The sequence below is a fragment of the Oncorhynchus masou genome, chromosome 24 (assembly GCF_036934945.1).
Source record: "Oncorhynchus masou masou isolate Uvic2021 chromosome 24, UVic_Omas_1.1, whole genome shotgun sequence".
Taxonomy (NCBI): Eukaryota; Metazoa; Chordata; class Actinopteri; order Salmoniformes; family Salmonidae; genus Oncorhynchus; species Oncorhynchus masou.
The window spans coordinates 9,501,811-9,528,116 of NC_088235.1; the positions used below are offsets into that span (position 1 = coordinate 9,501,811).

The following is a 26,306-nucleotide window of genomic DNA, read 5'->3' on the forward strand; positions in this document are numbered from 1 at the left end:
AGTTATAGTTATAGTTAGTTATAGTTACTGTATGGAGGTAGTTATAGTTACTGTATGGCGGTAGTTATAGTTACTGTATGGCGGTAGTTATAGTTACTGTATGGCGGTAGCTATAGTTACTGTATGGCGGTAGCTATAGATACTGTATGGAGGTAGTTATAGATACTGTATGGAGGTAGTTATAGATACTGTATGGAGGTAGTTATAGTTACTGTATGGCGGTAGTTATAGATACTGTATGGAGGTAGTTATAGTTACTGTATGGAGGTAGTTATAGATACTGTATGGCGGTAGTTATAGTTACTGTATGGAGGTAGTTATAGTTACTGTATGGAGGTAGTTATAGTTACTGTATGGAGGTAGTTATAGTTACTGTATGGTGGTAGTTATAGTTACTGTATGGCGATAGTTATAGTTACTGTATGGCGGTAGTTATAGTTACTGTATGGTGGTAGTTATAGTTACTGTATGGCAGTAGTTATAGTTACTGTATGGCGGTAGCTATAGTTATAGTTAGTTATAGTTAGCTATAGTTACTGTATGGTGGTAGTTATAGTTATAGTTAGTTATAGTTAGTTATAGTTACTGTATGGTTATAGTTATAGTTAGTTATAGTTACTGTATGGTGGTAGTTATAGTTACTGTATGGCAGTAGTTATAGTTACTGTATGGCGGTAGTTATAGTTATAGTTAGTTATAGTTAGTTATAGTTACTGTATGGTGGTAGTTGCTGTATGGCGGTAGTTATAGTTATAGTTAGTTATAGTTACTGTATGGTTATAGTTATAGTTAGTTATAGTTACTGTATGGTGGTAGTTATAGTTAGTTATAGTTACTGTATGGAGGTAGTTATAGTTACTGTATGGCGGTAGTTATAGTTACTGTATGGAGGTAGTTATAGTTACTGTATGGCGGTAGTTATAGTTACTGTATGGAGGTAGTTATAGTTACTGTATGGAGGTAGTTATAGTTACTGTATGGAGGTAGTTATAGTTACTGTATGGAGGTAGTTATAGTTACTGTATGGTGGTAGTTATAGTTACTGTATGGCGGTAGTTATAGTTACTGTATGGCGGTAGCTATAGTTATAGTTAGTTATAGTTAGCTATAGTTACTGTATGGTGGTAGTTATTGTATGGCGGTAGTTATAGTTATAGTTACTGTATGGTGGTAGTTGCTGTATGGCGGTAGTTATAGTTATAGTTAGTTATAGTTACTGTATGGTTATAGTTATAGTTAGTTATAGTTACTGTATGGTGGTAGTTATAGTTAGTTATAGTTATAGTTAGTTATAGTTACTGTATGGAGGTAGTTATAGTAACTGTATGGCGGTAGTTATAGTTACTGTATGGCGGTAGCTATAGATACTGTATGGAGGTAGTTATAGTTACTGTATGGAGGTAGTTATAGTTACTGTATGGCGGTAGTTATAGTTACTGTATGGCGGTAGTTATAGTTACTGTATGGCGGTAGTTATAGTTACTGTATGGAGGTAGTTATAGTTACTGTATGGAGGTAGTTATAGTTACTGTATGGTGGTAGTTATAGTTACTGTATGGTGGTAGTTATAGTTACTGTATGGCGGTAGTTATAGTTACTGTATGGCGGTAGTTATAGTTACTGTATGGCGGTAGCTATAGTTATAGTTAGTTATAGTTAGCTATAGTTACTGTATGGTGGTAGTTATTGTATGGCGGTAGTTATAGTTACTGTATGGCGGTAGTTATAGTTACTGTATGGCGGTAGCTATAGTTACTGTATGGCGGTAGCTATAGATACTGTATGGAGGTAGTTATAGATACTGTATGGAGGTAGTTATAGATACTGTATGGAGGTAGTTATAGATACTGTATGGAGGTAGTTATAGTTACTGTATGGCGGTAGTTATAGATACTGTATGGAGGTAGTTATAGTTACTGTATGGAGGTAGTTATAGATACTGTATGGCGGTAGTTATAGTTACTGTATGGAGGTAGTTATAGTTACTGTATGGAGGTAGTTATAGTTACTGTATGGCGGTAGTTATAGTTACTGTATGGAGGTAGCTATAGTTACTGTATGGAGGTAGTTATAGTTATAGTTAGTTATAGTTACTGTATGGAGGTAGTTATAGTTACTGTATGGCGGTAGTTATAGTTACTGTATGGCGGTAGTTATAGTTACTGTATGGCGGTAGCTATAGTTACTGTATGGCGGTAGCTATAGATACTGTATGGAGGTAGTTATAGATACTGTATGGAGGTAGTTATAGATACTGTATGGAGGTAGTTATAGTTACTGTATGGCGGTAGTTATAGATACTGTATGGAGGTAGTTATAGTTACTGTATGGAGGTAGTTATAGATACTGTATGGCGGTAGTTATAGTTACTGTATGGAGGTAGTTATAGTTACTGTATGGAGGTAGTTATAGTTACTGTATGGAGGTAGTTATAGTTACTGTATGGTGGTAGTTATAGTTACTGTATGGCGATAGTTATAGTTACTGTATGGTGGTAGTTATAGTTACTGTATGGCAGTAGTTATAGTTACTGTATGGCGGTAGCTATAGTTATAGTTAGTTATAGTTAGCTATAGTTACTGTATGGTGGTAGTTATTGTATGGCGGTAGTTATAGTTACTGTATGGCGGTAGTTATAGTTACTGTATGGCGGTAGCTATAGTTACTGTATGGCGGTAGCTATAGATACTGTATGGAGGTAGTTATAGATACTGTATGGAGGTAGTTATAGATACTGTATGGAGGTAGTTATAGATACTGTATGGAGGTAGTTATAGTTACTGTATGGCGGTAGTTATAGATACTGTATGGAGGTAGTTATAGTTACTGTATGGAGGTAGTTATAGATACTGTATGGCGGTAGTTATAGTTACTGTATGGAGGTAGTTATAGTTACTGTATGGAGGTAGTTATAGTTACTGTATGGCGGTAGTTATAGTTACTGTATGGAGGTAGCTATAGTTACTGTATGGAGGTAGTTATAGTTATAGTTAGTTATAGTTACTGTATGGAGGTAGTTATAGTTACTGTATGGCGGTAGTTATAGTTACTGTATGGCGGTAGTTATAGTTACTGTATGGCGGTAGCTATAGTTACTGTATGGCGGTAGCTATAGATACTGTATGGAGGTAGTTATAGATACTGTATGGAGGTAGTTATAGATACTGTATGGAGGTAGTTATAGTTACTGTATGGCGGTAGTTATAGATACTGTATGGAGGTAGTTATAGTTACTGTATGGAGGTAGTTATAGATACTGTATGGCGGTAGTTATAGTTACTGTATGGAGGTAGTTATAGTTACTGTATGGAGGTAGTTATAGTTACTGTATGGAGGTAGTTATAGTTACTGTATGGTGGTAGTTATAGTTACTGTATGGCGATAGTTATAGTTACTGTATGGTGGTAGTTATAGTTACTGTATGGCAGTAGTTATAGTTACTGTATGGCGGTAGCTATAGTTATAGTTAGTTATAGTTAGCTATAGTTACTGTATGGTGGTAGTTATAGTTATAGTTAGTTATAGTTAGTTATAGTTAGTTATAGTTACTGTATGGTTATAGTTATAGTTAGTTATAGTTACTGTATGGTGGTAGTTATAGTTACTGTATGGCAGTAGTTATAGTTACTGTATGGCGGTAGTTATAGTTATAGTTAGTTATAGTTAGTTATAGTTACTGTATGGTGGTAGTTGCTGTATGGCGGTAGTTATAGTTATAGTTAGTTATAGTTACTGTATGGTTATAGTTATAGTTAGTTATAGTTACTGTATGGTGGTAGTTATAGTTAGTTATAGTTACTGTATGGTTATAGTTATAGTTAGTTATAGTTACTGTATGGAGGTAGTTATAGTTACTGTATGGCGGTAGTTATAGTTACTGTATGGAGGTAGTTATAGTTACTGTATGGCGGTAGTTATAGTTACTGTATGGAGGTAGTTATAGTTACTGTATGGAGGTAGTTATAGTTACTGTATGGCGGTAGTTATAGTTACTGTATGGCGGTAGTTATAGTTACTGTATGGCGGTAGTTATAGTTACTGTATGGCGGTAGCTATAGTTATAGTTAGTTATAGTTAGCTATAGTTACTGTATGGTGGTAGTTATTGTATGGCGGTAGTTATAGTTATAGTTAGTTATAGTTAGTTATAGTTACTGTATGGTGGTAGTTGCTGTATGGCGGTAGTTATAGTTATAGTTAGTTATAGTTACTGTATGGTTATAGTTATAGTTAGTTATAGTTACTGTATGGTGGTAGTTATAGTTAGTTATAGTTACTGTATGGTTATAGTTATAGTTAGTTATAGTTACTGTATGGAGGTAGTTATAGTTACTGTATGGCGGTAGTTATAGTTACTGTATGGCGGTAGCTATAGATACTGTATGGAGGTAGTTATAGTTACTGTATGGAGGTAGTTATAGTTACTGTATGGCGGTAGTTATAGTTACTGTATGGAGGTAGTTATAGTTACTGTATGGCGGTAGTTATAGTTACTGTATGGAGGTAGTTATAGTTACTGTATGGAGGTAGTTATAGTTACTGTATGGTGGTAGTTATAGTTACTGTATGGCGGTAGTTATAGTTACTGTATGGCGGTAGTTATAGTTACTGTATGGCGGTAGCTATAGTTATAGTTAGTTATAGTTAGCTATAGTTACTGTATGGTGGTAGTTATTGTATGGCGGTAGTTATAGTTATAGTTAGTTATAGTTAGTTATAATTACTGTATGGTGGTAGTTGCTGTATGGCGGTAGTTATAGTTATAGTTAGTTATAGTTACTGTATGGTTATAGTTATAGTTAGTTATAGTTACTGTATGGTTATAGTTATAGTTAGCTATAGTTACTGTATGGCGGTAGTTATAGTTATAGTTAGTTATAGTTACTGTATGGCGGTAGTTATAGTTATAGTTAGTTATAGTTACTGTATGGTTATAGTTATAGTTAGCTATAGTTACTGTATGGCGGTAGTTACTGTATGGCGGTAGTTATAGTTAGCTATAGTTACTGTATGGCAGTAGTTATAGTTATAGTTAGTTATAGTTACTGTATGGCGGTAGTTATAGTTATAGTTAGTTATAGCACGGCGACATAATCAGCCTGATTTACGGCCTCCAGAAAGTATCCACGTTACTTCACCTTTTCCACATTGTGTTGTATTACAGCCTCAATGTGTTCATGAAGTCAATGGAGATGTTGTGTCACGGTCCTACACACAACACCCCATTCATGGTAAAAAGGGAATTATGTTTTTAGATATAATAACAAGTAGATAATTATTCAACCCCTTTGTTATGACGAGCTGAAATAAGTTCAGGAGTAAAAAAATGTGCTTAACAAGTAACATAATCAGTTGCATGGACTCTGGGTGCAATAACATTTTTAATGACTCCCCCAACACATACAATTATCTGTAATGTCCCTCAGTCAAGCAGTGAATTTCAAACACAGATTCAACCACAAAGACCAGGGAGGTTTTTTCCCAATGCCTCGCAAAGAAGAGCACCGATTGGTAGATGGGAAAAACAAATTAAAAGGAGACATTGAATATCCTTTTGAGCGGTGAAGTTATTAATGACACTTTGGATGGTGCATCAATACACCCAGTCACTACAAAGATACAGGCGTCCTTCCTAACTCAGTTGCAGGAGAGGAAGGAAACCACTCAGGGATTTAACCATGAGGCTAATTGTGACTTGTTACAGTAACAGAGTTTAATGGCTGTGATAGGAGAAAACTGAGGATGGATCAACAACATTGCAGTTACTCCACAATAATAACCTAAAAGACAGAATGAAAAGAAGGAAGCCTGTAGTACATAATAAAATATTCCAAACATTCATCCCGTTTGCAATACGGCACTAAAGTAAAACTGCAAAACCTTGGGCAAAGAAATGAACTTTATCATCTGAATACAAAAGAGTTATGTTTTGGGCAAATCCACACTAAATATTTTCAAGCATGGTGGTATTGGCTGCATCATGTTATGGGTATGCTTGTCATCGGGCAAGGACTAGAGAGATCTTTAGCATAAAAATAAACAAAACAGAGGTAAGCACAGGCTAAACCTGGTTCAGTCTGCTTTCCAAAGGACACTGGGAGATTAATTCACCTTAAAGCAGGGCAATAACCTCAAAACACAAGGTCAAATCGACACTGGAGTTGCTTTCCAATATGACATTGAATGTTCCTGAGGGGCCAAGTTTAAGTTTCGACTGAAATCGGCTTGAAAATCCATGTCAAGACTTGAAAATGGCTGTCTAGCAATGATCAGCAACCAAACTTGACAGAGTTTGAAGAATTTAAAAAAGAAGAGTGTGCAAATATTGTACAATCCAGGTCTGCAAAGCTCTTAGAGATTTACCCAGAAAGACTCACAGTTGGAATCACTGTTGGCAGAGATTATAACTCAGGAGTATGGATACTTACGAAAATTAGATATTTCTGTACTTCATTTTCAAAACATTTGCACAAAAATGTGTCATTATGGGGTATTGTGTGTAGATGGGAGAGAGAAAAATGATCTATTAAATCCATTTTAAATTCAGGCTGTAACACAACAAAAAGGTGGAATAAGTCAAGGGGTTTGAATACATTGTGAAGGCTCTGTAGTATATTACATAGCATGTACTTCCTACGGTCAACGTTTACATTCAAACGGATACAGACGGGACTGATCAACACTAAAGTCTACTGTCAACGTTTACATTCAAACGGATACAGACGGGACTGATCAACACTAAAGTCTACTGTCAACGTTTACATTCAAACGGATACAGAGGGGACTGATCAACACTAAAGTCTACTGTCAACGTTTACATTCAAACGGATACAGACGGGACTGATCAACACTAAAGTCTACGGTCAACGTTTACATTCAAACGGATACAGACGGGACTGATCAACACTAAGGGGTGTGTAGGGGGTGTAGGGGTATGTAAGGGGGTATAGGGGGTGTAGGGGTGTGTAGGGGGTGTAGGAGTGTGTAGGGGGGTGTAGGGGGGTATGGGGGTGTAGGGGGTATAGTGTGGTGTAGGGGGGTGTAGGGGGGTATAGGGGTGTAGGGGTGTGTAGGAGTGTTTAGGGGGGTATTCGGGGGTATAGGGGGGTGTAGGAGTGTGTAGGGGTGTGTAGGGGTATGTAAGGGGGTATAGGGGTGTAGGGGTGTGTAGGAGTGTGTAGGGGGTATTCGGGGGGTATAGGGGGTGTAGGAGTGTGTAGGGGTGTGTAGGGGTATGTAAGGGGTATAGGGGGTGTAGGGGTGTGTAGGGGGTGTAGGAGTGTGTAGGGGGGTGTAGGGGGGTATGGGGGTGTAGGGGGTATAGTGTGGTGTAGGGGGGTGTAGGGGGGTATAGGGGTGTGGGGGGGTGTATGTAGGGGGGGGTGTAGGGGTGTGGGGGGGTATAGGGGTGTGTAGGGGAGTGTAGGGGGGTGTGGGGGTGTTTAGGGGTGTGTAGGGGGGTGTGGGGGTGTGTAGGGGTGTGTAGGGCCTCCTTCACTCACGCCGCCAAACTTACCCTAGTTAAACGGACTATCCTACCGATCCTCGACTTCGACGATGTCATCTACAAAATTGCCTCCAACACTCTACTCAGCAAACTGGATGCAGTTTATCACAGTGCCATCCGTTTTGTCACTAAAGCACCTTATACCACCCACCACTGCAACTTGTATGCTCTAGTCGGCTGGCCCTCACTACATATTCGTCGCCAGTTTACTCCATGTGTAACTCTGTGTTGTCTGTTCACACTGCTATGCTTTATCTTGGCCAGGTCGCAGTTGTAAATGAGAACTTGTTCTCAACTAGCCTACCTGGTTAAATAAAGGTGAAATAAAAGAAATTTAAAAAAGTGGGGGGGTGTGTAGGGGGGGGGGTGTAGGGGGGGGGGTGTAGGGGTGTAGGGGTGTATACACTTACTGGTTGAAGAGGACCCTGGAACGCACTATAAACTTGAATATGTACTCCAAGGCTTTCATGGCCTTCAGCAGCTGTTCCGTCAGCTTCTCTGCATTCTCCACATAGTTCTTCAGAACCTTGGTCAGCTTCCTGAAGAACACACACACACACACACACACACACACACACACACACACACACACACACACACACACACACACACATTACATATTATACATAAACATATATAGCTGTTCTGTCACCTTCTGTGCATTCTCTACATAGCTCTTCAAAACATTGGTCAGCTTCTACTGTATTTTAGTCAATGCCATTCCGACATTGCTCATCCCTAATATTTATATATTTAATTCTTTAACGTTTAGATGTGTGTAATTGTTGTATTTATACACTACACAGACCGTACTGTTCATATAGCTGTACATGTAACTTCTCTGCATCATAGTAGTTCAGGACCGAGGTCCGCATCCTGGTGAAATCCAAATTCAAGCAGTTGATCATCCATTCTGGAAACCCGTTACGAATCCACCTCGCCGAGACGCTCCTACGTTGTGTTCAGTTGTATTCGTTCACATTGAACGCGCACAGCATTTATTAACAGCTGTTGGCATGCCGATGGAGTCCCTCGTTATGCACATGGCCTTGGTACAGGGTTATGCTCCAACAGGAAGAAGAAGCAGCATGATGAAAACATCATCCACGCCAAGTTCCCAGGAAAAAGAACCAATCACACACACACACACACCTTTTGCCCTCAGAACAGCCACAATTCGTCAGAGAATGGACTTTAACATGTGTTTAAAAGCGTTCTACAAGGACGCTGGCCCACGGCGACTCCAACGCATCCCACAGTTGGATGGACGGCCTTTGGGTGGTGGACCGTTCTTGATAATCACAGGAAACTGTTGAGTGTGGAAAGACCCTGCAGCGATGCAATTCCAGGTCCGCCTGGCCACCCACTAACCCCGTCCAAAGGCACCGAAATCTCATGTCTTGCCCAGTCACCCTCTGAATGGCACACGTACACAATCCATGTCTCAATTGTCTCAAGGCTTAAGAAAACCTTCTTTAACCCGTCTCCTCCTCTTCATCAACACTGAAGTGGATTTAACAAGTGACATCAATAAGGGATCATAGCTTTCACCTGGATTCACCTGGTCAGTCTATGTCACGGAAAGAGCAGGTGTTCCTAATGATTTGTCCACCCAGTATATTTCTCCAGCAGCAATAAGCTGTACTCACGTGTACGCCAGAGTAGCACTGAAATGCTTCCTTATGTAGGTTTCAAGGACAGGGTTAAAGTGCTGAAACTTTCTGTCTGCAATGAGTCCAATTATGAATACCTGCCAGAATCAAAACAGAAACACAGTCATTACAAACACAAACCGTACGGCCACAAGAGTCGGGAGGCAAAACCTAGACGTTTTCTGTCTTCATTGAAAATGGACAAAAAAAGGAGATGAGAGGGGAAATGAAATGAGATTGGAAATAATGAAAAGCCAATTTTCTCTCTATTCTATTCTTTTTCCCCCCGATAATCTAAGACGTCCTTTCTCTCTGTAGTTTCTCTCTGGATAAGAGTCGACGACTGGTAATTACCTAGTCAAAGTAGACCATGACAAAACCACATCACATAACAGTTGCTGATACAGGCTTTGTACACTAAAGGTGCGTCAGAAGTTCAAATCAATGAAATAGCTACAAAAAAAGACACTGGATGATGATTTAATATTATATAGTAGGAGAAAAAGTTCTATTAATGTAGAGATATTTGGTCGACGACTTCGTTCAGCTTTAGAGAGAGATGTTGTAATTCAGACTGTGTCTGGCAGGAAAATGCATGGGCTGTAGGATCTCATGCACGGTGTGTGTGTGTGTGTGTGTGTGTGTGTGTGTGTGTGTGTGTGTGTGTGTAATATCCAACTAACGATCCACCCTGTGATATCCCTCATCTGTGGTATAGACTACGGTCTGATGGTTCAAATACTTTAATCATTAAGTGGGACGTTATCTATTAGACTTACTACTGCAAATGAGCATCAATTAAAAAACACATTTTACCTATGTCATAAAGTATTTAATTAGTGTTACAATGTGTTATAAAGCACTGTTTATAAGTTACATACACATTATACGCACATTATACATAACTATATAATGTGTTATTAGTCTGCAATATAGTGCTGTAGTTAAATGCATTCTGAGAAGACAGGTAGGCGCCGCCCCCGAACAGGTAGGGGTCCCAACAGGTAGGCGTCCCAACAGGTAGGCGTCCCAACAGGTAGGCGTCCCAACAGGTCCCAACAGGTAGGCCTTCCAAAAGGTAGGAGTCCCAACAGGTCCCAAAAGGTAGGCATCCGCCCCCGAACAGGTAGACGTCCCAACAGGTAGACGTCCCAACAGATAGACGTCCCAACAAGTAGGCCTCCCAACAGGTAGACGTCCCAACAGGTAGATGTCCCAACAAGTAGGCCTCCCAACATGTAGGCGTCCCAACAGGTCCCAAAAGGTAGGGGTCCCAACAGGTAGGCCCCCCAACAGGTCCCAACAGGTAGGCCTCCCAACAGGTAGGCCCCCCAACAGGTCCCAACAGGTAGGCCTCCCAACAGGTAGGCCCCCCAACAGGTCCCAACAGGTAGGCCTCCCAACAGGTAGGCCCCCCAACAGGTAGGCCCCCCAACAGGTCCCAACAGGTAGGCCCCCCAACAGGTCCCAACAGGTAGGCCCCCCAACAGGTCCCAACAGGTAGGCCTCCCAACAGGTAGGCGTCCCAACAGGCAGGCCCCCCAACAGGTCCCAACAGGTAGGCCTCCCAACAGGTCCCAACAGGTAGGCCTCCCAACAGGTAGGCGTCCCAACAGGCAGGCCCCCCAACAGGTCCCAACAGGTAGGCCTCCCAACAGGTCCCAACAGGTAGGCCTCCCAACAGGTCCCAACAGGTAGGCCCCAACAGGTAGGCGTCCCAACAGGCAGGCCCCCCAACAGGTCCCAACAGGTAGGCCTCCCAACAGGTCCCAACAGGTAGGCCTCCCAACAGGTAGGCGTCCCAACAGGCAGGCCCCAACAGGTAGGCGTCCCAACAGGCAGGCCCCAACAGGTAGGCGTCCCAACAGGTCCCAACAGGTAGAAGTCCCAACAGGTAGCGGTCCCAATAGGTTGGCATCCCAACAGGTCCCAACAGGTAGGCATCGCAACAGGTCCCAACAGGTAGGCCTCCCAACAGGTCCCAACAGGTATGCCTCCCAAAAGTTAAGCATCCCAACAGGTAGGCATCCCAACAGGTAGGCATCCCAACAGGTAGGCATCCCAACAGGTAGGCCTCCCTGTACTCTGGTTGTCACTAACCCGGGATCTGTCTTGTCTCTGGCACATAGCTAACATTCCTTAATGGTGGTAAGGTGTGTATTTACTTTCAAAACCACACAATGCCTGAGGCAGACCAGAGGCAGAGAGACGATCTGGGACAACTTTTCTGTATTCTGTTTGTCCACACGGGACACTGTGAATCTATGTCAACTTTCTCTTTTGACAACACACGCATACATTAGTAATGTGTATGAGTCATAGCTGTATGATACGGTCACACCGCCACAGTCTGGCATAGCAGTATAATATCCTAACACACGAAACAGAACACAATCAAATATTTAATGTGTGTGTTTTATAAACAACCTGTACTTACCAAGGAATCAAACACCAGGGTGTCAAACGTGTCACTGTCTGAGTTCTCCATCATAATGTTAAACAGGGCGTCAAGGGTGTCCTGCAGAAACTACAACGACAAGAAACACAACGTGTTACAACAGAGAGAGGATATAAGCCCACGTCTCAAACAGCACCCTTATTCCCTTATGCCAAAAGCAGTACACTATATGGTCAATAGGTTGCCATTTGAGAAGCACAAGTCATTGAAAAAAAAATGCATAAACATTCATTCTCATTGTCTGTCTATTCATTCATTCCCCTAGTCAGACTCGGGTGGTGTGCATATTATTCACTGCTTCCGAGGATATGACTTGCCATATTACTCAGTCCCTGGACAATAAAGTATACGAGCTCAGGGCGAGGATCACCTTCCAGAGAGACATCAGGGACTGTAACATACTCTGTTTAACGGAATCATGGCTGTCTTCTGGATGTATCGAGAGGACTGTAACATACTCTGTTTAACGGAATCATGGCTGTCTTCTGGATGTATCGAGAGGACTGTAACATACTCTGTTTAACGGAATCATGGCTCTCTTCTGGATGTATCGAGAGGACTGTAAACATACTCTGATTAACGGAATCATGGCTCTCTTCTGGATGTATCGAGAGGACTGTAAACATACTCTGTTTAACGGAATCATGGCTCTCTTCTGGATGTATCGAGAGGACTGTAAACATACTCTGATTAACGGAATCATGGCTCTCTTCTGGATGTATCGAGAGGACTGTAAACATTCTCTGTTTAATGGAATCATGGCTCTCTTCTGGATGTATCGAGAGGACTGTAAACATACTCTAACGGAATCATGGCTCTCTTCTGGATGTATCGAGAGGACTGTAAACATACTCTGTTTAACGGAATCATGGCTCTCTTCTGGCTGTATCGAGAGGACTGTAAACATACTCTAACGGAATCATGGCTCTCTTCTGGATGTATCAAGAGGACTGTAAACATACTCTGTTTAACGGAATCATGGCTCTCTTCTGGATGTATTGTCCCCCTCCATTCAGCCAGCGGGGTTCTCCGTCCATCGAGAGGACAGGAAGAAACAACTCATGTTGTGATTTTGGTAGCGTACAGGAAGTCCTTTTTGTTCTCCCGATATGGAACACCTCACCATCAAATGCCGACAACATTACCTCCCAAGAGAATTTTCCTTCGGTTATCATTACTGCCTATGTGCAAACTGGAATCTGCTGACATCAAATGTATTGTAGCTGGGGGCCTTTAATAAAAGGAAATCTTGGGAAAACGTCAACAAAATTCTAAACACATCCTCTGTGCTACACGCGCATCACAGACTCTGGATCATTACCACCCGTCGTCCCTTCTGCAAATCAGATCACGCCTCCATTCTGCTCCTCCCCACCTATACGCAGAGACTTGAGCAGGTAGAACCCATGGTGAGGACTGTTCAACGTTGGTCTGACCAATCAGAAGCTATGCTTGATCATGCTCTAACCACTAGGCTACCGGCATGGAGGATGTTGTTACCACTGTGACGATTACAAATTATCCAAACCATTTGTGCAAAAACTTAAAGTGCAAATTTAACCATGACATGGTGACTAGGAACATGGACGTGTACAAACAGACCAGCTATGACCTCCATTAGGCTCCGTAAGGCAATCACAGAGGCTAAACGACAGTACAGGGACAAAGTGGCGTTGCAATTCAACGGCTCAGACACGAGACATATGTGGCAGGGACTCCAGACAATCACTGATTATGTAAAATGGCAAATCCAACCACATCGCAGACACCGATGCCTCGCTTCCAGGAAAACCACATCTAGCTACCGTCACGGGCCCTCGCAGCACACGAGTCCCCAGAGCAGACTAGCTGGCTGGAGTGTTTTACGGACAAATCCAAGAACTCACTTCTATTATCATGAAGTGCTTTGAGAGGCTAGTTAAGGACAATATCACCTCCATCTTACCTGACACCCAGGACCCACTTCAATCGCAAAAGCTCATCATTAAGCTCGGGCCCTGGATCTGAACTCAGTCCTGTGGAACTGGGTGCTGGACTTCCTGACGGGCCGACCCCAAGAGGTGAAGGTAGGCAACAATACCTCTGCCACGCTGATCCTGAACAAGGGGAGGCCCACAGGGGTGGGTGCTCAGCCCCTTCCTGTGTTCACCCATGAAAGGCATAAAATCTATAAAGTTTGCTGACGACAACAGTGTTAAGCCTGATTACCAACACTGACGAGACATCCTACTGGGATGATGGTGAGGGCCCTGGCAGAGTGGTGCCGGGACAATAACCCCTCCCTCAACGTCAACAACACAAAGGAGCTGATCGTAGACTACAGAGGACAGCAGAAAGAGCACGTCCCCATCCACAGTGACGGGGCAGCAGAAAGAGCACGTCCCCATCCACAGTGACGGGACAGCAGAAAGAGCACGTCCCCATCCACAGTGACGGGACAGCAGAAAGAGCACGTCCCCATCCACAGTGACGGGGCAGCAGAAAGAGCACGTCCCCGTCCACAGTGACGGGCAGCAGAAAGAGCACGTCCCCATCCACAGTGACGGGACAGCAGAAAGAGCACGTCCCCATCCACAGTGACGGGGCAGCAGAAAGAGCACGTCCCCGTCCACAGTGACGGGCAGCAGAAAGAGCACGCCCACATCCACATCGACGGGGCAGCAGAAAGAGCACGTCCACATCCACAGTGACGAGACAGCAGAAAGAGCACGTCCCCATCCACAGTGACGGGGCAGCAGAAAGAGCACGTCCCCATCGACGGGGCAGCAGAAAGAGCACGTCCCCATCGACGGGGCAGCAGAAAGAGCACGTCCCCATCGCAACAAAGACGTAATGTTTAGAGAAAAGGAGGACACCTCACCTTAAGTGGGGTCTATATACTGGTGCTGTTGAGAACATGTCTGTCTGTTCAGGCGTCCCGTTGGGTGAATAAACTTGGTTTGAGCGTTTCATATTTGTCCGGTAGTTCTTCCTCTTGTTTATTTATTTATTTATTTATTTTGCTCCTTTGCACCCCATTATTTTTATTTCTACTTTGCACATTCTTCCATCTACCATTCCAGTGTTTTACTTGCTATATTGTATTTACTTTGCCACCATGGCCTTTTTTTGCCTTTACCTCCCTTGTAACTCTGTGTCGTTGTATGTGTCGAACTGCTTTGCTTTATCTTGGCCAGGTCGCAATTGTAAATGAGAACTTGTTCTCAACTTGCCTACCTGGTTAAATAAAGGTGAAATAAAATAAAAAATAAATAAAATTTAGAACCTAACAATATGGAGTTTTTTTTTGTTGTTGCAGAATTCTGGATTCAAATTCTCAATTTGATGTTTGTCCCAATTTTGTGAATTCTTGGTTGGTGAGCGGAAACCCCAGACCACACAACCATGAAGGGGATATGTTTCCTGAGACAGCCGTCATTAAACTGATAGTATAGTTTATTCCAAAAATGTGAATTTACAGGGAGGAAGAGTGTCAAGGTACAACAGTGAGCCTTGTCAACACTGATCAAGGGCGAGATACTAAAATGGAACCTCTATACAGGAGAATACAAACCCTTCCTATAGAACTCAGGGTTCCAAGCTGCTTTCTTGGTCAGTTGACCTCAAATGGGCCGAACTGGTTAAAGAATACAAATGTTAAAGAATTAAAAATTAAAAAACTCCTAATGGGTCATATTGTGTTACCTAATGACTTTGACCTCTCACCTTGACGACCTCTCCTCCCTCGACCTTCATCAGCTGTCGGAGGTTCTGCTGTAGGAGGCTGGTGTTGGAGCGCCACTTCAGCAGGCCCAGCAGATCCACTATACGAGACAAACGGAAGAGAGGACAGACAGATGTTACTACAACAGGCCCAGCAGATCCACTATACGAGACAAACGGAAGAGAGGACAGACAGATGTTACTACAACAGGCCCAGCAGGTCCACTATACGAGACAAACGGAAGAGAGGACAGACAGATGTTACTACAACAGATCCACTATACGAGACAAACGGAAGAGAGGACAGACAGATGTTACTACAACAGATCCACTATACGAGACAAACGGAAGAGAGGACAGACAGATGTTACTACAACAGATCCACTATACGAGACAAACAGAAGAGAGGACAGATGTTACTACAACAGATCCACTATACGAGACAAACGGAAGAGAGGACAGACAGATGTTACTACAACAGGCCCAGCAGATCCACTATACGAGACAAACGGAAGAGAGGACAGACAGATGTTACTACAACAGACCCAACAGACCCACTATACGAGACATAACAGACCCAACAGACCCAACAGACCCACTATACGAGACATAACAGACCCAACAGACCCACTATACGAGACATAACAGACCCACTATACGAGACATAACAGACCCAACAGACCCAACAGACCCACTATACGAGACATAACAGACCCACTATACGAGACATAACAGACCCAACACACCCACTATACGAGACAAACGGAAGAGAGGACAGACAGATGTTACTTCAGCAGGCCCAGCAGATCCACTATACGAGACAAACGGAAGAGAGGACAGATGTTACTACAACAGACCCAACAGATCCACTATACGAGACAAACGGAAGAGAGGACAGACAGATGTTACTACAACAGACCCAACAGATCCACTATACGAGACAAACGGAAGAGAGGACAGACAGATGTTACTACAACAGATCCACTATACGAGACAAACAGAAGAGAGGACAGACAGATGTTACTACAACAGATCCACTATACGAGACAAACGGAAGAGAGGACAGATGTTACTACAACAGGCCCAGCAGATCCACTATACGAGACAAACGGAAGAGAGGACAGACAGATGTTACTACAACAGGCCCAGCAGATCCACTATACGAGACAAACGGAAGAGAGGACAGACAGATGTTACTACAACAGATCCACTATACGAGACAAACGGAAGAGAGGACAGACAGATGTTACTACAACAGATCCACTATACGAGACAAACGGAAGAGAGGACAGACAGATGTTACAACAGATCCACTATACGAGACAAACAGAAGAGAGGACAGACAGATGTTACTACAACAGGCCCAGCAGATCCACTATACGAGACAAACGGAAGAGATGACAGATGTTACTACAACAGATCCACTATACGAGACAAACAGAAGAGAGGACAGACAGATGTTACTACAACAGGCCCAGCAGATCCACTATACGAGACAAACGGAAGAGAGGACAGACAGATGTTACTACAACAGACCCACTATACGAGACAAACGGAAGAGATGACAGACAGATGTTACTACAACAGATCCACTATACGAGACAAACGGAAGAGAGGACAGACAGATGTTACCACAACAGACCCACTATACGAGACATAAAGAGAAGAGAGGACAGACAGTTGTTACTACAACAGACCCACTATACGAGACATAACAGACCCACTATACGAGACCTAACAGACCCACTATACGAGACCTAACAGACCCAACAGACCCAACAGACCCAACAGACCCACTATACGAGACATAACAGACCCAACAGACCCACTATACGAGACCTAACAGACCCAACAGACCCACTATACGAGACATAACAGACCCACTATACGAGACATAACAGACCCAACAGACCCACTATACGAGACATAACAGACCCAACAGACCCACTATACGAGACATAACAGACCCAACAGACCCACTATACGAGACCTAACAGACCCAACAGACCCACTATACGAGACATAACAGACCCACTATACGAGACATAACAGACCCAACAGACCCAACAGACCCACTATACGAGACCTAACAGACCCAACAGACCCACTATACGAGACATAACAGACCCACTATACGAGACATAACAGACCCAACAGACCCACTATACGAGACATAACAGACCCAACAGACCCACTATACGAGACATAACAGACCCAACAGACCCACTATATGAGACATAACAGACCCAACAGACCCACTATACGAGACATAACAGACCCACTATACGAGACATAACAGACCCACTATACGAGACATAACAGACCCAACAGACCCACTATACGAGACATAACAGACCCAACAGACCCACTATACGAGACATAACAGACCCACTATACGAGACATAACAGACCCAACAGACCCAACAGACCCACTATACGAGACATAACAGACCCACTATACGAGACATAACAGACCCAACAGACCCACTATACGAGACATAACAGACCCAACAGACCCACTATACGAGACATAACAGACCCAACAGACCCACTATACGAGACATAACAGACCCACTATACGAGACATAACAGACCCAACAGACCCAACAGACCCACTATACGAGACATAACAGACCCACTATACGAGACATAACAGGCCCAACAGACCCACTATACGAGACATAACAGACCCACTATACGAGACATAACAGACCCAACAGACCCACTATACGAGACATAACAGACCCAACAGACCCACTATATGAGACATAACAGACCCAACAGACCCACTATACGAGACATAACAGACCCAACAGACCCACTATACGAGACATAACAGACCCACTATACGAGACATAACAGACCCAACAGACCCACTATACGAGACATAACAGACCCAACAGACCCACTATACGAGACATAACAGACCCACTATACGAGACATAACAGACCCAACAGACCCACTATACGAGACATAACAGACCCAACAGACCCAACAGACCCAACAGACCCAACAGACCCACTATATGAGACATAACAGACCCAACAGACCCACTATACGAGACATAACAGACCCGACAGACCCACTATACGAGACATAACAGACCCACTATACGAGACATAACAGACCCACTATACGAGACATAACAGACCCAACAGACCCACTATACGAGACATAACAGACCCAACAGACCCACTATACGAGACCTAACAGACCCAACACACCCACTATACGAGACATAACAGACCCACTATACGAGACATAACAGACCCACTATACGAGACATAACAGACCCAACAGACCCACTATACGAGACATAACAGACCCACTATACGAGACATAACAGACCCAACAGACCCACTATACGAGACCTAACAGACCCACTATACGAGACATAACAGACCCAACAGACCCACTATACGAGACATAACAGACCCAACAGACCCAACAGACCCACTATACGAGACATAACAGACCCAACAGACCCAACAGACCCACTATACGAGACATAACAGACCCACTATACGAGACATAACAGACCCAACAGACCCACTATACGAGACATAACAGACCCACTATACGAGACATAACAGACCCACTATACGAGACATAACAGACCCAACAGACCCACTATACGAGACATAACAGGCCCACTATACGAGACATAACAGACCCACTATACGAGACATAACAGACCCACTATACGAGACATAACAGACCCAACAGACCCAACAGACCCACTATACGAGACATAACAGACCCAACAGACCCACTATACGAGACATAACAGACCCACTATGAGACATAACAGACCCACTATACGAGACATAACAGACCCACTATACGAGACATAACAGACAGAAGAGAGGACAGATGTTGTTTCACCTTTATTCACATGTAACTGTGATTTACAATGACAGCCTGACTTTTAGAGGAAAGCTGTCAGCTCTATTCAACAACATCTGACACAAACCTTGTAGAATGGACTGAATGAGAGGAAGAGGAAGACAGGTTTTCTGGACTAGACGGCCTCCGCGCTAGACGGCCTCCGCGCTAGGCCGCCTCCGCGCTAGGCCGCCTCCGCGCTAGGCCGCCTCCGCGCTAGGCCGCCTCCGCGCTAGGCCGCCTCCGCGCTAGGCCGCCTCCGCGCTAGACCGCCTCTACACTAGATAACATAACTCCCCCAGTATATCTCAGTTAGTTTAAAATTAATCGTTTGTTATCAAAATGTCCGCCAAAAGCATTCAGAATACCCATTACAACGAAGTGTAAAATCTCAAGGAAGATGAATTAATGTCTAAGTGGATATGATTAGGTTCATGTACCAGAGAGCAGCAGCACGGTAGACAGATAGACAGAGACAGACAGAGACGGACAGCTCGGCAGACAGAAAGAGACGGACAGCTCGGCAGACAGACAGAGACGGACAGCTCGGCAGACAGACAGAGACGGACAGCTCGGCAGACAGACAGAGACGGACAGCTCGGCAGACAGACAGAGGCGGACAGCTCGGCAGACAGACAGAGGCAGACAGCTCGGCAGACAGACAGAGGCAGACAGCTCGGCAGACAGACAGACAGGCAGACAGGCAGACAGGCAGACAGGCAGACAGGCAGACAGGCAGACAGGCAGACAGGCAGACAGGCAGACAGGCAGGCAGACAGACAGACAGGCAGACAGGCAGACAGGCAGACAGGCAGACAGGCAGACAGGCAGTCAACCTTGGAGGGATTTTTGAACTGGTAGAGCTCGTTAAAACATTCATGTCTATGTATGAAGCTGCGTTATGTTGAAGACTTGTTGGCATCACTCAGGACAATCAAATCAAATGTATTTATAAAGCCCTTCGTACATCAGCTGATATCTCAAAGTGCTGTACAGAAACCCAGCCTAAAACCCCAAACAGCAAACAATGCATGTGTAGAAGCACGGTGGTTAGGAAAAACTCCCTAGAAAGGCTAAAACCTAGGAAGAAACCTAGAGAGGAACCAGGCTATGAGGGGTGGCCAGTCCTCTTCTGGCTGTGCCGGGTGGAGATTAGAAACCTAGAGAGGAACCAGGCTATGTGGGGTGGCCAGTCCTCTTCTGGCTGTGCCGGGTGGAGATTATAACAGAACATGGCCAAGATGTTCAAATGTTAATAAATGATCAGCATGGTCAAATAATAGGTCTGGGACAGGAAGCACGTCCCGTGAACAGGTCAGGGTTCCATAGCCGCAGGCAGAACAGTTGTGCGTCTTGGGACCATAATAAATTCAGATAAAGATGGAGAGGAGAGATGGAGAGGAGAGATGGAAAGGAGAGATGGAAAGGAGAGATGGAAAGGAGAGATGGAAAGGAGAGATGGAAAGGAGAGATGGAAAGGAGAGATGGAAAGGAGAGATGGAAAGGAGAGATGGAGAGGAGAGATGGAAAGGAGAGATGGAAAGGAGAGATATGGAGGAGAGTGTCGTTGCATAGCGTTGTATTGAATGAATGAAATCACAAAAGTTAAATAGCGCAATCTCTGTTTTAGATGGAGGAGACACATCACATACTGAGCTGGAGGAGAAATCTATCTCGTCAGTGATAGAGACTGAGTCCACCCACTGTTGAAAGCACTACTGTAGCCTACTCTCTCTCTCAAGCAGGAGAAAGCTATTTGGCCCTGACAGGCTCTTGATCCAGTCTCGTCTGCAAACACACAGCTCAGTAGTAAATGACATCCATCACAGATGAGCCCTGACTGGTGAGGCTACCTGGTCCCCAGTCTCCCTGCTGATCGGCAGGTAGCCTAGTGGTTAGAGCAGGTAGCCTAGTGGCTAGGGCAGGTAACCTAGTGGCTAGGGCAGGTAACCTAGTGGTTAGAGCAGGTAGCCTAGTGGTTAGAGCAGGTAGCCTAGTGGCTAGGGCAGGTAACCTAGTGGTTAGAGCAGGTAGCCTAGTGGCTAGAGCAGGTAGCCTAGTGGCTAGAGCAGGTAGCCTAGTGGTTAGAGCAGGTAGCCTAGTGGTTAGAGCAGGTAGCCTAGTGGCTAGGGCAGGTAGCCTAGTGGTTAGAGCAGGTAGCCTAGTGGTTAGAGCAGGTAGCCTAGTGGCTAGGGCAGGTAGCCTAGTGGTTAGAGCAGGTAGCCTAGTGGCTAGAGCAGGTAGCCTAGTGGTTAGAGCAGGTAGCCTAGTGGTTAGAGCAGGTAGCCTAGTGGCTAGGGCAGGTAGCCTAGTGGTTAGAGCAGGTAGCCTAGTGGCTAGGGCAGGTAGCCTAGTGGTTAGAGCAGGTAGCCTAGTGGTTAGAGCAGGTAGCCTAGTGGTTAGAGCATTGGACTGGTGAGGCTACCTGGTCCCCAGTCTCCCTGCTGATCGGCAGGTAGCCTAGTGGTTAGAGCAGGTAGCCTAGTGGTTAGAGCAGGTAGCCTAGTGGTTAGAGCAGGTAGCCTAGTGGTTAGAGCATTGGGCCAGTAACCATTAGGTAGCCTAGTGGTTAGAGCAGGTAGCCTAGTGGTTAGAGCAGGTAGCCTAGTGGTTAGAGTGTTGGGCCAGTAACCAGCAGGTAGCCTAGTGGTTAGAGTGTTGGGCCAGTAACCAGCAGGTAGCCTAGTGGTTAGAGTGTTGGGCCAGTAACCAGCATGTAGCCTAGTGGTTAGAGTGTTGGACTAGTAACCAGCAGGTAGCCTAGTGGTTAGAGCGTTGGGCCAGTAACCAGCAGGTAGCCTAGTGGTTAGAGAGTTGGGCCAGTAACCAGCAGGTAGCCTAGTGGTTAGAGTGTTGGACTAGTAACCAGCAGGTAGCCTAGTGGTTAGAGAGTTGGGCCAGTAACCAGCAGGTAGCCTAGTGGTTAGAGAGTTGGGCCAGTAACCAGCAGGTAGCCTAGTGGTTAGAGTCTTGGGCCAGTAATCAGCAGGTAGCATAGTTGTTAGAGCATTGGGCCAGTAACCAGCAGGTAGCCTAGTGGTTAGAGCGTTGGGCCAGTAACCAGCAGGTAGCCTAGTGGTTAGAGAGTTGGGCCAGTAACCAGCAGGTAGCCTAGTGGTTAGAGAGTTGGGCCAGTAACCAGCAGGTAGCCTAGTGGTTAGAGAGTTGGGCCAGTAACCAGCAGGTAGCCTAGTGGTTAGAGAGTTGGGCCAGTAACCAGCAGGTAGCCTAGTGGTTAGAGAGTTGGGCCAGTAACCAGCAGGTAGCCTAGTGGTTAGAGAGTTGGGCCAGTAACCAGCAGGTAGCCTAGTGGTTAGAGTGTTGGGCCAGTAACCAGCAGGTAGCCTAGTGGTTAGAGTCTTGGGCCAGTAACCAGCAGGTAGCCTAGTGGTTAGAGTGTTGGACTAGTAACCAGCAGGTAGCCTAGTGGTTAGAGAGTTGGGCCAGTAACCAGCAGGTAGCCTAGTGGTTAGAGAGTTGGGCCAGTAACCAGCAGGTAGCCTAGTGGTTAGAGAGTTGGGCCAGTAACCAGCAGGTAGCCTAGTGGTTAGAGAGTTGGGCCAGTAACCAGCAGGTAGCCTAGTGGTTAGAGAGTTGGGCCAGTAACCAGCAGGTAGCCTAGTGGTTAGAGAGTTGGGCCAGTAACCCGAAAGACTGCTAGATTGAATCCCTGAGCTGACAAGGTCAAACTCTGTCCTTCTGCCCCTGAACAAGGCAGTTAACCCACTGTTCCCAGACCAGTTAACCCCACTGTTCCCAGACCAGTTAACCCACTGTTCCCAGACCAGTTAACCCCACTGTTCCTAGACCAGTTAACCCCACTGTTCCCAGACCAGTTAACCCACTGTTCCCAGACCAGTTAACCCACTGTTCCCAGACCAGTTAACCCACTGTTCCCAGACCAGTTAACCCACTGTTCCCAGGCCGTTAACCCACTGTTCCCAGGCCGTTAACCCACTGTTCCCAGACCAGTTAACCCACTGTTCCCAGACCAGTTAACCCACTGTTCCCAGACCAGTTAACCCACTGTTAACCCACTGTTCCCAGACCAGTTAACCCACTGTTCCCAGACCAGTTAACCCACTGTTCCCAGACCAGTTAACCCACTGTTCCCAGGCCAGTTAACCCACTGTTCACAGACCAGTTAACCCACTGTTCCCAGACCAGTTAACCCACTGTTCCTAGGCCAGTTAACCCACTGTTCCCAGACCAGTTAACCCACTGTTAACCCACTGTTCCCAGACCAGTTAACCCACTGTTAACCCACTGTTCCCAGACCAGTTAACCCACTGTTAACCCACTGTTCCCAGACCAGTTAACCCACTGTTCCCAGACCAGTTAACCCCACTGTTCCCAGACCAGTTAACCCACTGTTCCCAGACCAGTTAACCCACTGTTCCCAGACCAGTTAACCCACTGTTCCCAGACCAGTTAACCCACTGTTCCCAGACCAGTTAACCCACTGTTCCCAGACCAGTTAACCCACTGTTCCCAGACCAGTTAACCCACTGTTCCCAGACCAGTTAACCCACTGTTCCCAGACCAGTTAACCCACTGTTCCCAGACCAGTTAACCCACTGTTCCCAGACCAGTTAACCCACTGTTCCCAGACCAGTTAACCCACTGTTCCCAGACCAGTTAACCCACAGTTCCCAGACCAGTTAACCCACTGTTCCCAGACCAGTTAACCCACTGTTCCCAGACCAGTTAACCCACTGTTCCCAGACCAGTTAACCCACTGTTCCCAGACCAGTTAACCCACTGTTCCCAGACCAGTTAACCCACTGTTCCCAGACCAGTTAACCCACTGTTCCCAGACCAGTTAACCCACTGTTCCCAGACCAGTTAACCCACTGTTCCTAGACCAGTTAACCCACTGTTCCCAGACCAGTTAACCCACTGTTCCCAGGCTGTCAATGTAAATAAGAATGTGTTGTTAACAGACTTGCCTAGTTAAATACAGGTTAAATTAAAAAATTATTATTTAAAAAATCCTAATAATTCTCCTCTCCCTGTTCCTCCTCCTCCTCCTCCTCCTCCTCCACTGCTCTCTTCTGATTCATGTACATTTGAGTCATTTAGCAGACGTTCTTATCCAGAGAGACTTACAGTAATGAGTGCAAACTGGTCCCGGGGGGAATCTAAACCCACAACCCTGTCGTTGCCATGCACTACCAACTGAGCCATAAGGGACCCCCCTCCTCAAACTCAACCCTGTCGTTGCCATGCACTACCAACTGAGCCATAAGGGACCCCCTCGTCAAACTCAACCCTGTCGTTGCCATGCACTACCAACTGAGCCATAAGGGACCCCCCTCCGTCAAACTCAACCCTGTTGTTGCCATGCTCTACCAACTGAGCCATAAGGGACCCCCTCCGTCAAACTCAACCCTGTCGTTGCCATGCTCTACCAACTGAGCCATAAGGGACCCCCCTCCTCAAACTCAACCCTGTCATTGCCATGCTCTACCAACTGAGCCATAAGGGACCCCCCTCCTCAAACTCAACCCTGTTGTTGCCATGCTCTACCAACTGAGCCATAAGGGACCCCCTCGTCAAACTCAACCCTGTCGTTGCCATGCTCTACCAACTGAGCCATAAGGGTCCCCCCTCCTCAAACTCAACCCTGTCGTTGCCATGCTCTACCAACTGAGCCATAAGGGTCCCCCCTCCTCAAACTCAACCCTGTCGTTGCCATGCTCTACCAACTGAGCCATAAGGGACCCCCCTCCGTCAAACTCAACCCTGTCGTTGCCATGCTCTACCAACTGAGCCATAAGGGTCCCCCTCCTCAAACTCAACCCTGTCGTTGCCATGCTCTACCACCTGAGCCATAAGGGACCCCTCCTCAAACACAACCCTGTCGTTGCCATGCTCTACCAACTGAGCCATAAGGGACCCCCTCCTCAAACTCAACCCTGTCGTTGCCATGCTCTACCAACTGAGCCATAAGGGACCCCCTCCTCAAACTCAACCCTGTCGTTGCCATGCTCTACCAACTGAGCCATAAGGGACCCCCTCCTCAAACTCAACCCTGTCGTTGCCATGCTCTACCAACTGAGCTATAAGGGACCCCCTCCTCAAACTCAACCCTGTCGTTGCCATGCTCTACCAACTGAGCCATAAGGGACCCCTCCTCAAGCTCAACCCTGTCGTTGCCATGCTCTACCAACTGAGCCATAAGGGACCCCTCCTCAAGCTCAACCCTGTCGTTGCCATGCTCTACCAACTGAGCCATAAGGGACCCCCTCCTCAAACTCAACCCTGTCGTTGCCATGCACTACCAACTGAGCCATAAGGGACCGCCTCCGTCAAACTCAACCCTGTCGTTGCCATGCTCTACCAACTGAGCCATAAGGGACCCCCCTCCGTCAAACTCAACCCTGTCGTTGCCATGCTCTACCAACTGAGCCATAAGGGACCCCTCCTCAAACTCAACCCTGTCGTTGCCATGCTCTACCAACTGAGCCATAAGGGACCCCCTCCGTCAAACTCAACCCTGTCGTTGCCATGCTCTACCAACTGAGCCATAAGGGACCCCCTCCGTCAAACTCAACCCTGTCGTTGCCATGCTCTACCAACTGAGCCATAAGGGACCCCCTCCTCAAACTCAACCCTGTCGTTGCCATGCTCTACCAACTGAGCCATAAGGGACCCCCTCCGTCAAACTCAACCCTGTCGTTGCCATGCTCTACCAACTGAGCCATAAGGGACCCCCTCCGTCAAACTCAACCCTGTCGTTGCCATGCTCTACCAACTGAGCCATAAGGGACCCCTCCTCAAACTCAACACTGTCGTTGCCATGCACTACCAACTGAGCCATAAGGGACCCCCTCCGTCAAACTCAACCATGTCGTTGCCATGCTCTACCAACTGAGCCATAAGGGACCCCCTCCTCAAACTCAACCCTGTTGTTGCCATGCTCTACCAACTGAGCCATAAGGGACCCCTCCTCAAACTCAACCCTGTCGTTGCCATGCTCTACCAACTGAGCCATAAGGGACCCCCTCCTCAAACTCAACCCTGTCGTTGCCATGCTCTACCAACTGAGCCATAAGGGACCCCCTCCTCAAACTCAACCCTGTCGTTGCCATGCTCTACC

At 45.7% G+C, this 26,306-nt stretch overlaps 2 protein-coding genes across 2 annotated transcripts in view; one reads left to right on the plus strand and one right to left on the minus strand.

Moving 5' to 3' along the window:
• The window catches only part of LOC135513383 (dedicator of cytokinesis protein 1-like), a 1,066,221-nt gene that overhangs the window by 575,239 nt on the left and 464,676 nt on the right, over nucleotides 1-26,306 (plus strand).
• LOC135511833 (dedicator of cytokinesis protein 1-like) overlaps nucleotides 1-26,306 on the minus strand; it is a 513,132-nt gene that overhangs the window by 471,895 nt on the left and 14,931 nt on the right. Inside the window, exons 5-8 of the mRNA XM_064933315.1 lie at nucleotides 15,322-15,419; nucleotides 11,596-11,685; nucleotides 9,156-9,256; nucleotides 7,917-8,045 (exon numbers count right to left, since the gene is read on the minus strand). Of these exons, the coding sequence (XP_064789387.1) occupies nucleotides 7,917-8,045; nucleotides 9,156-9,256; nucleotides 11,596-11,685; nucleotides 15,322-15,419 (418 nt within the window). The remainder of the gene's footprint in view (nucleotides 1-7,916; nucleotides 8,046-9,155; nucleotides 9,257-11,595; nucleotides 11,686-15,321; nucleotides 15,420-26,306) is intronic.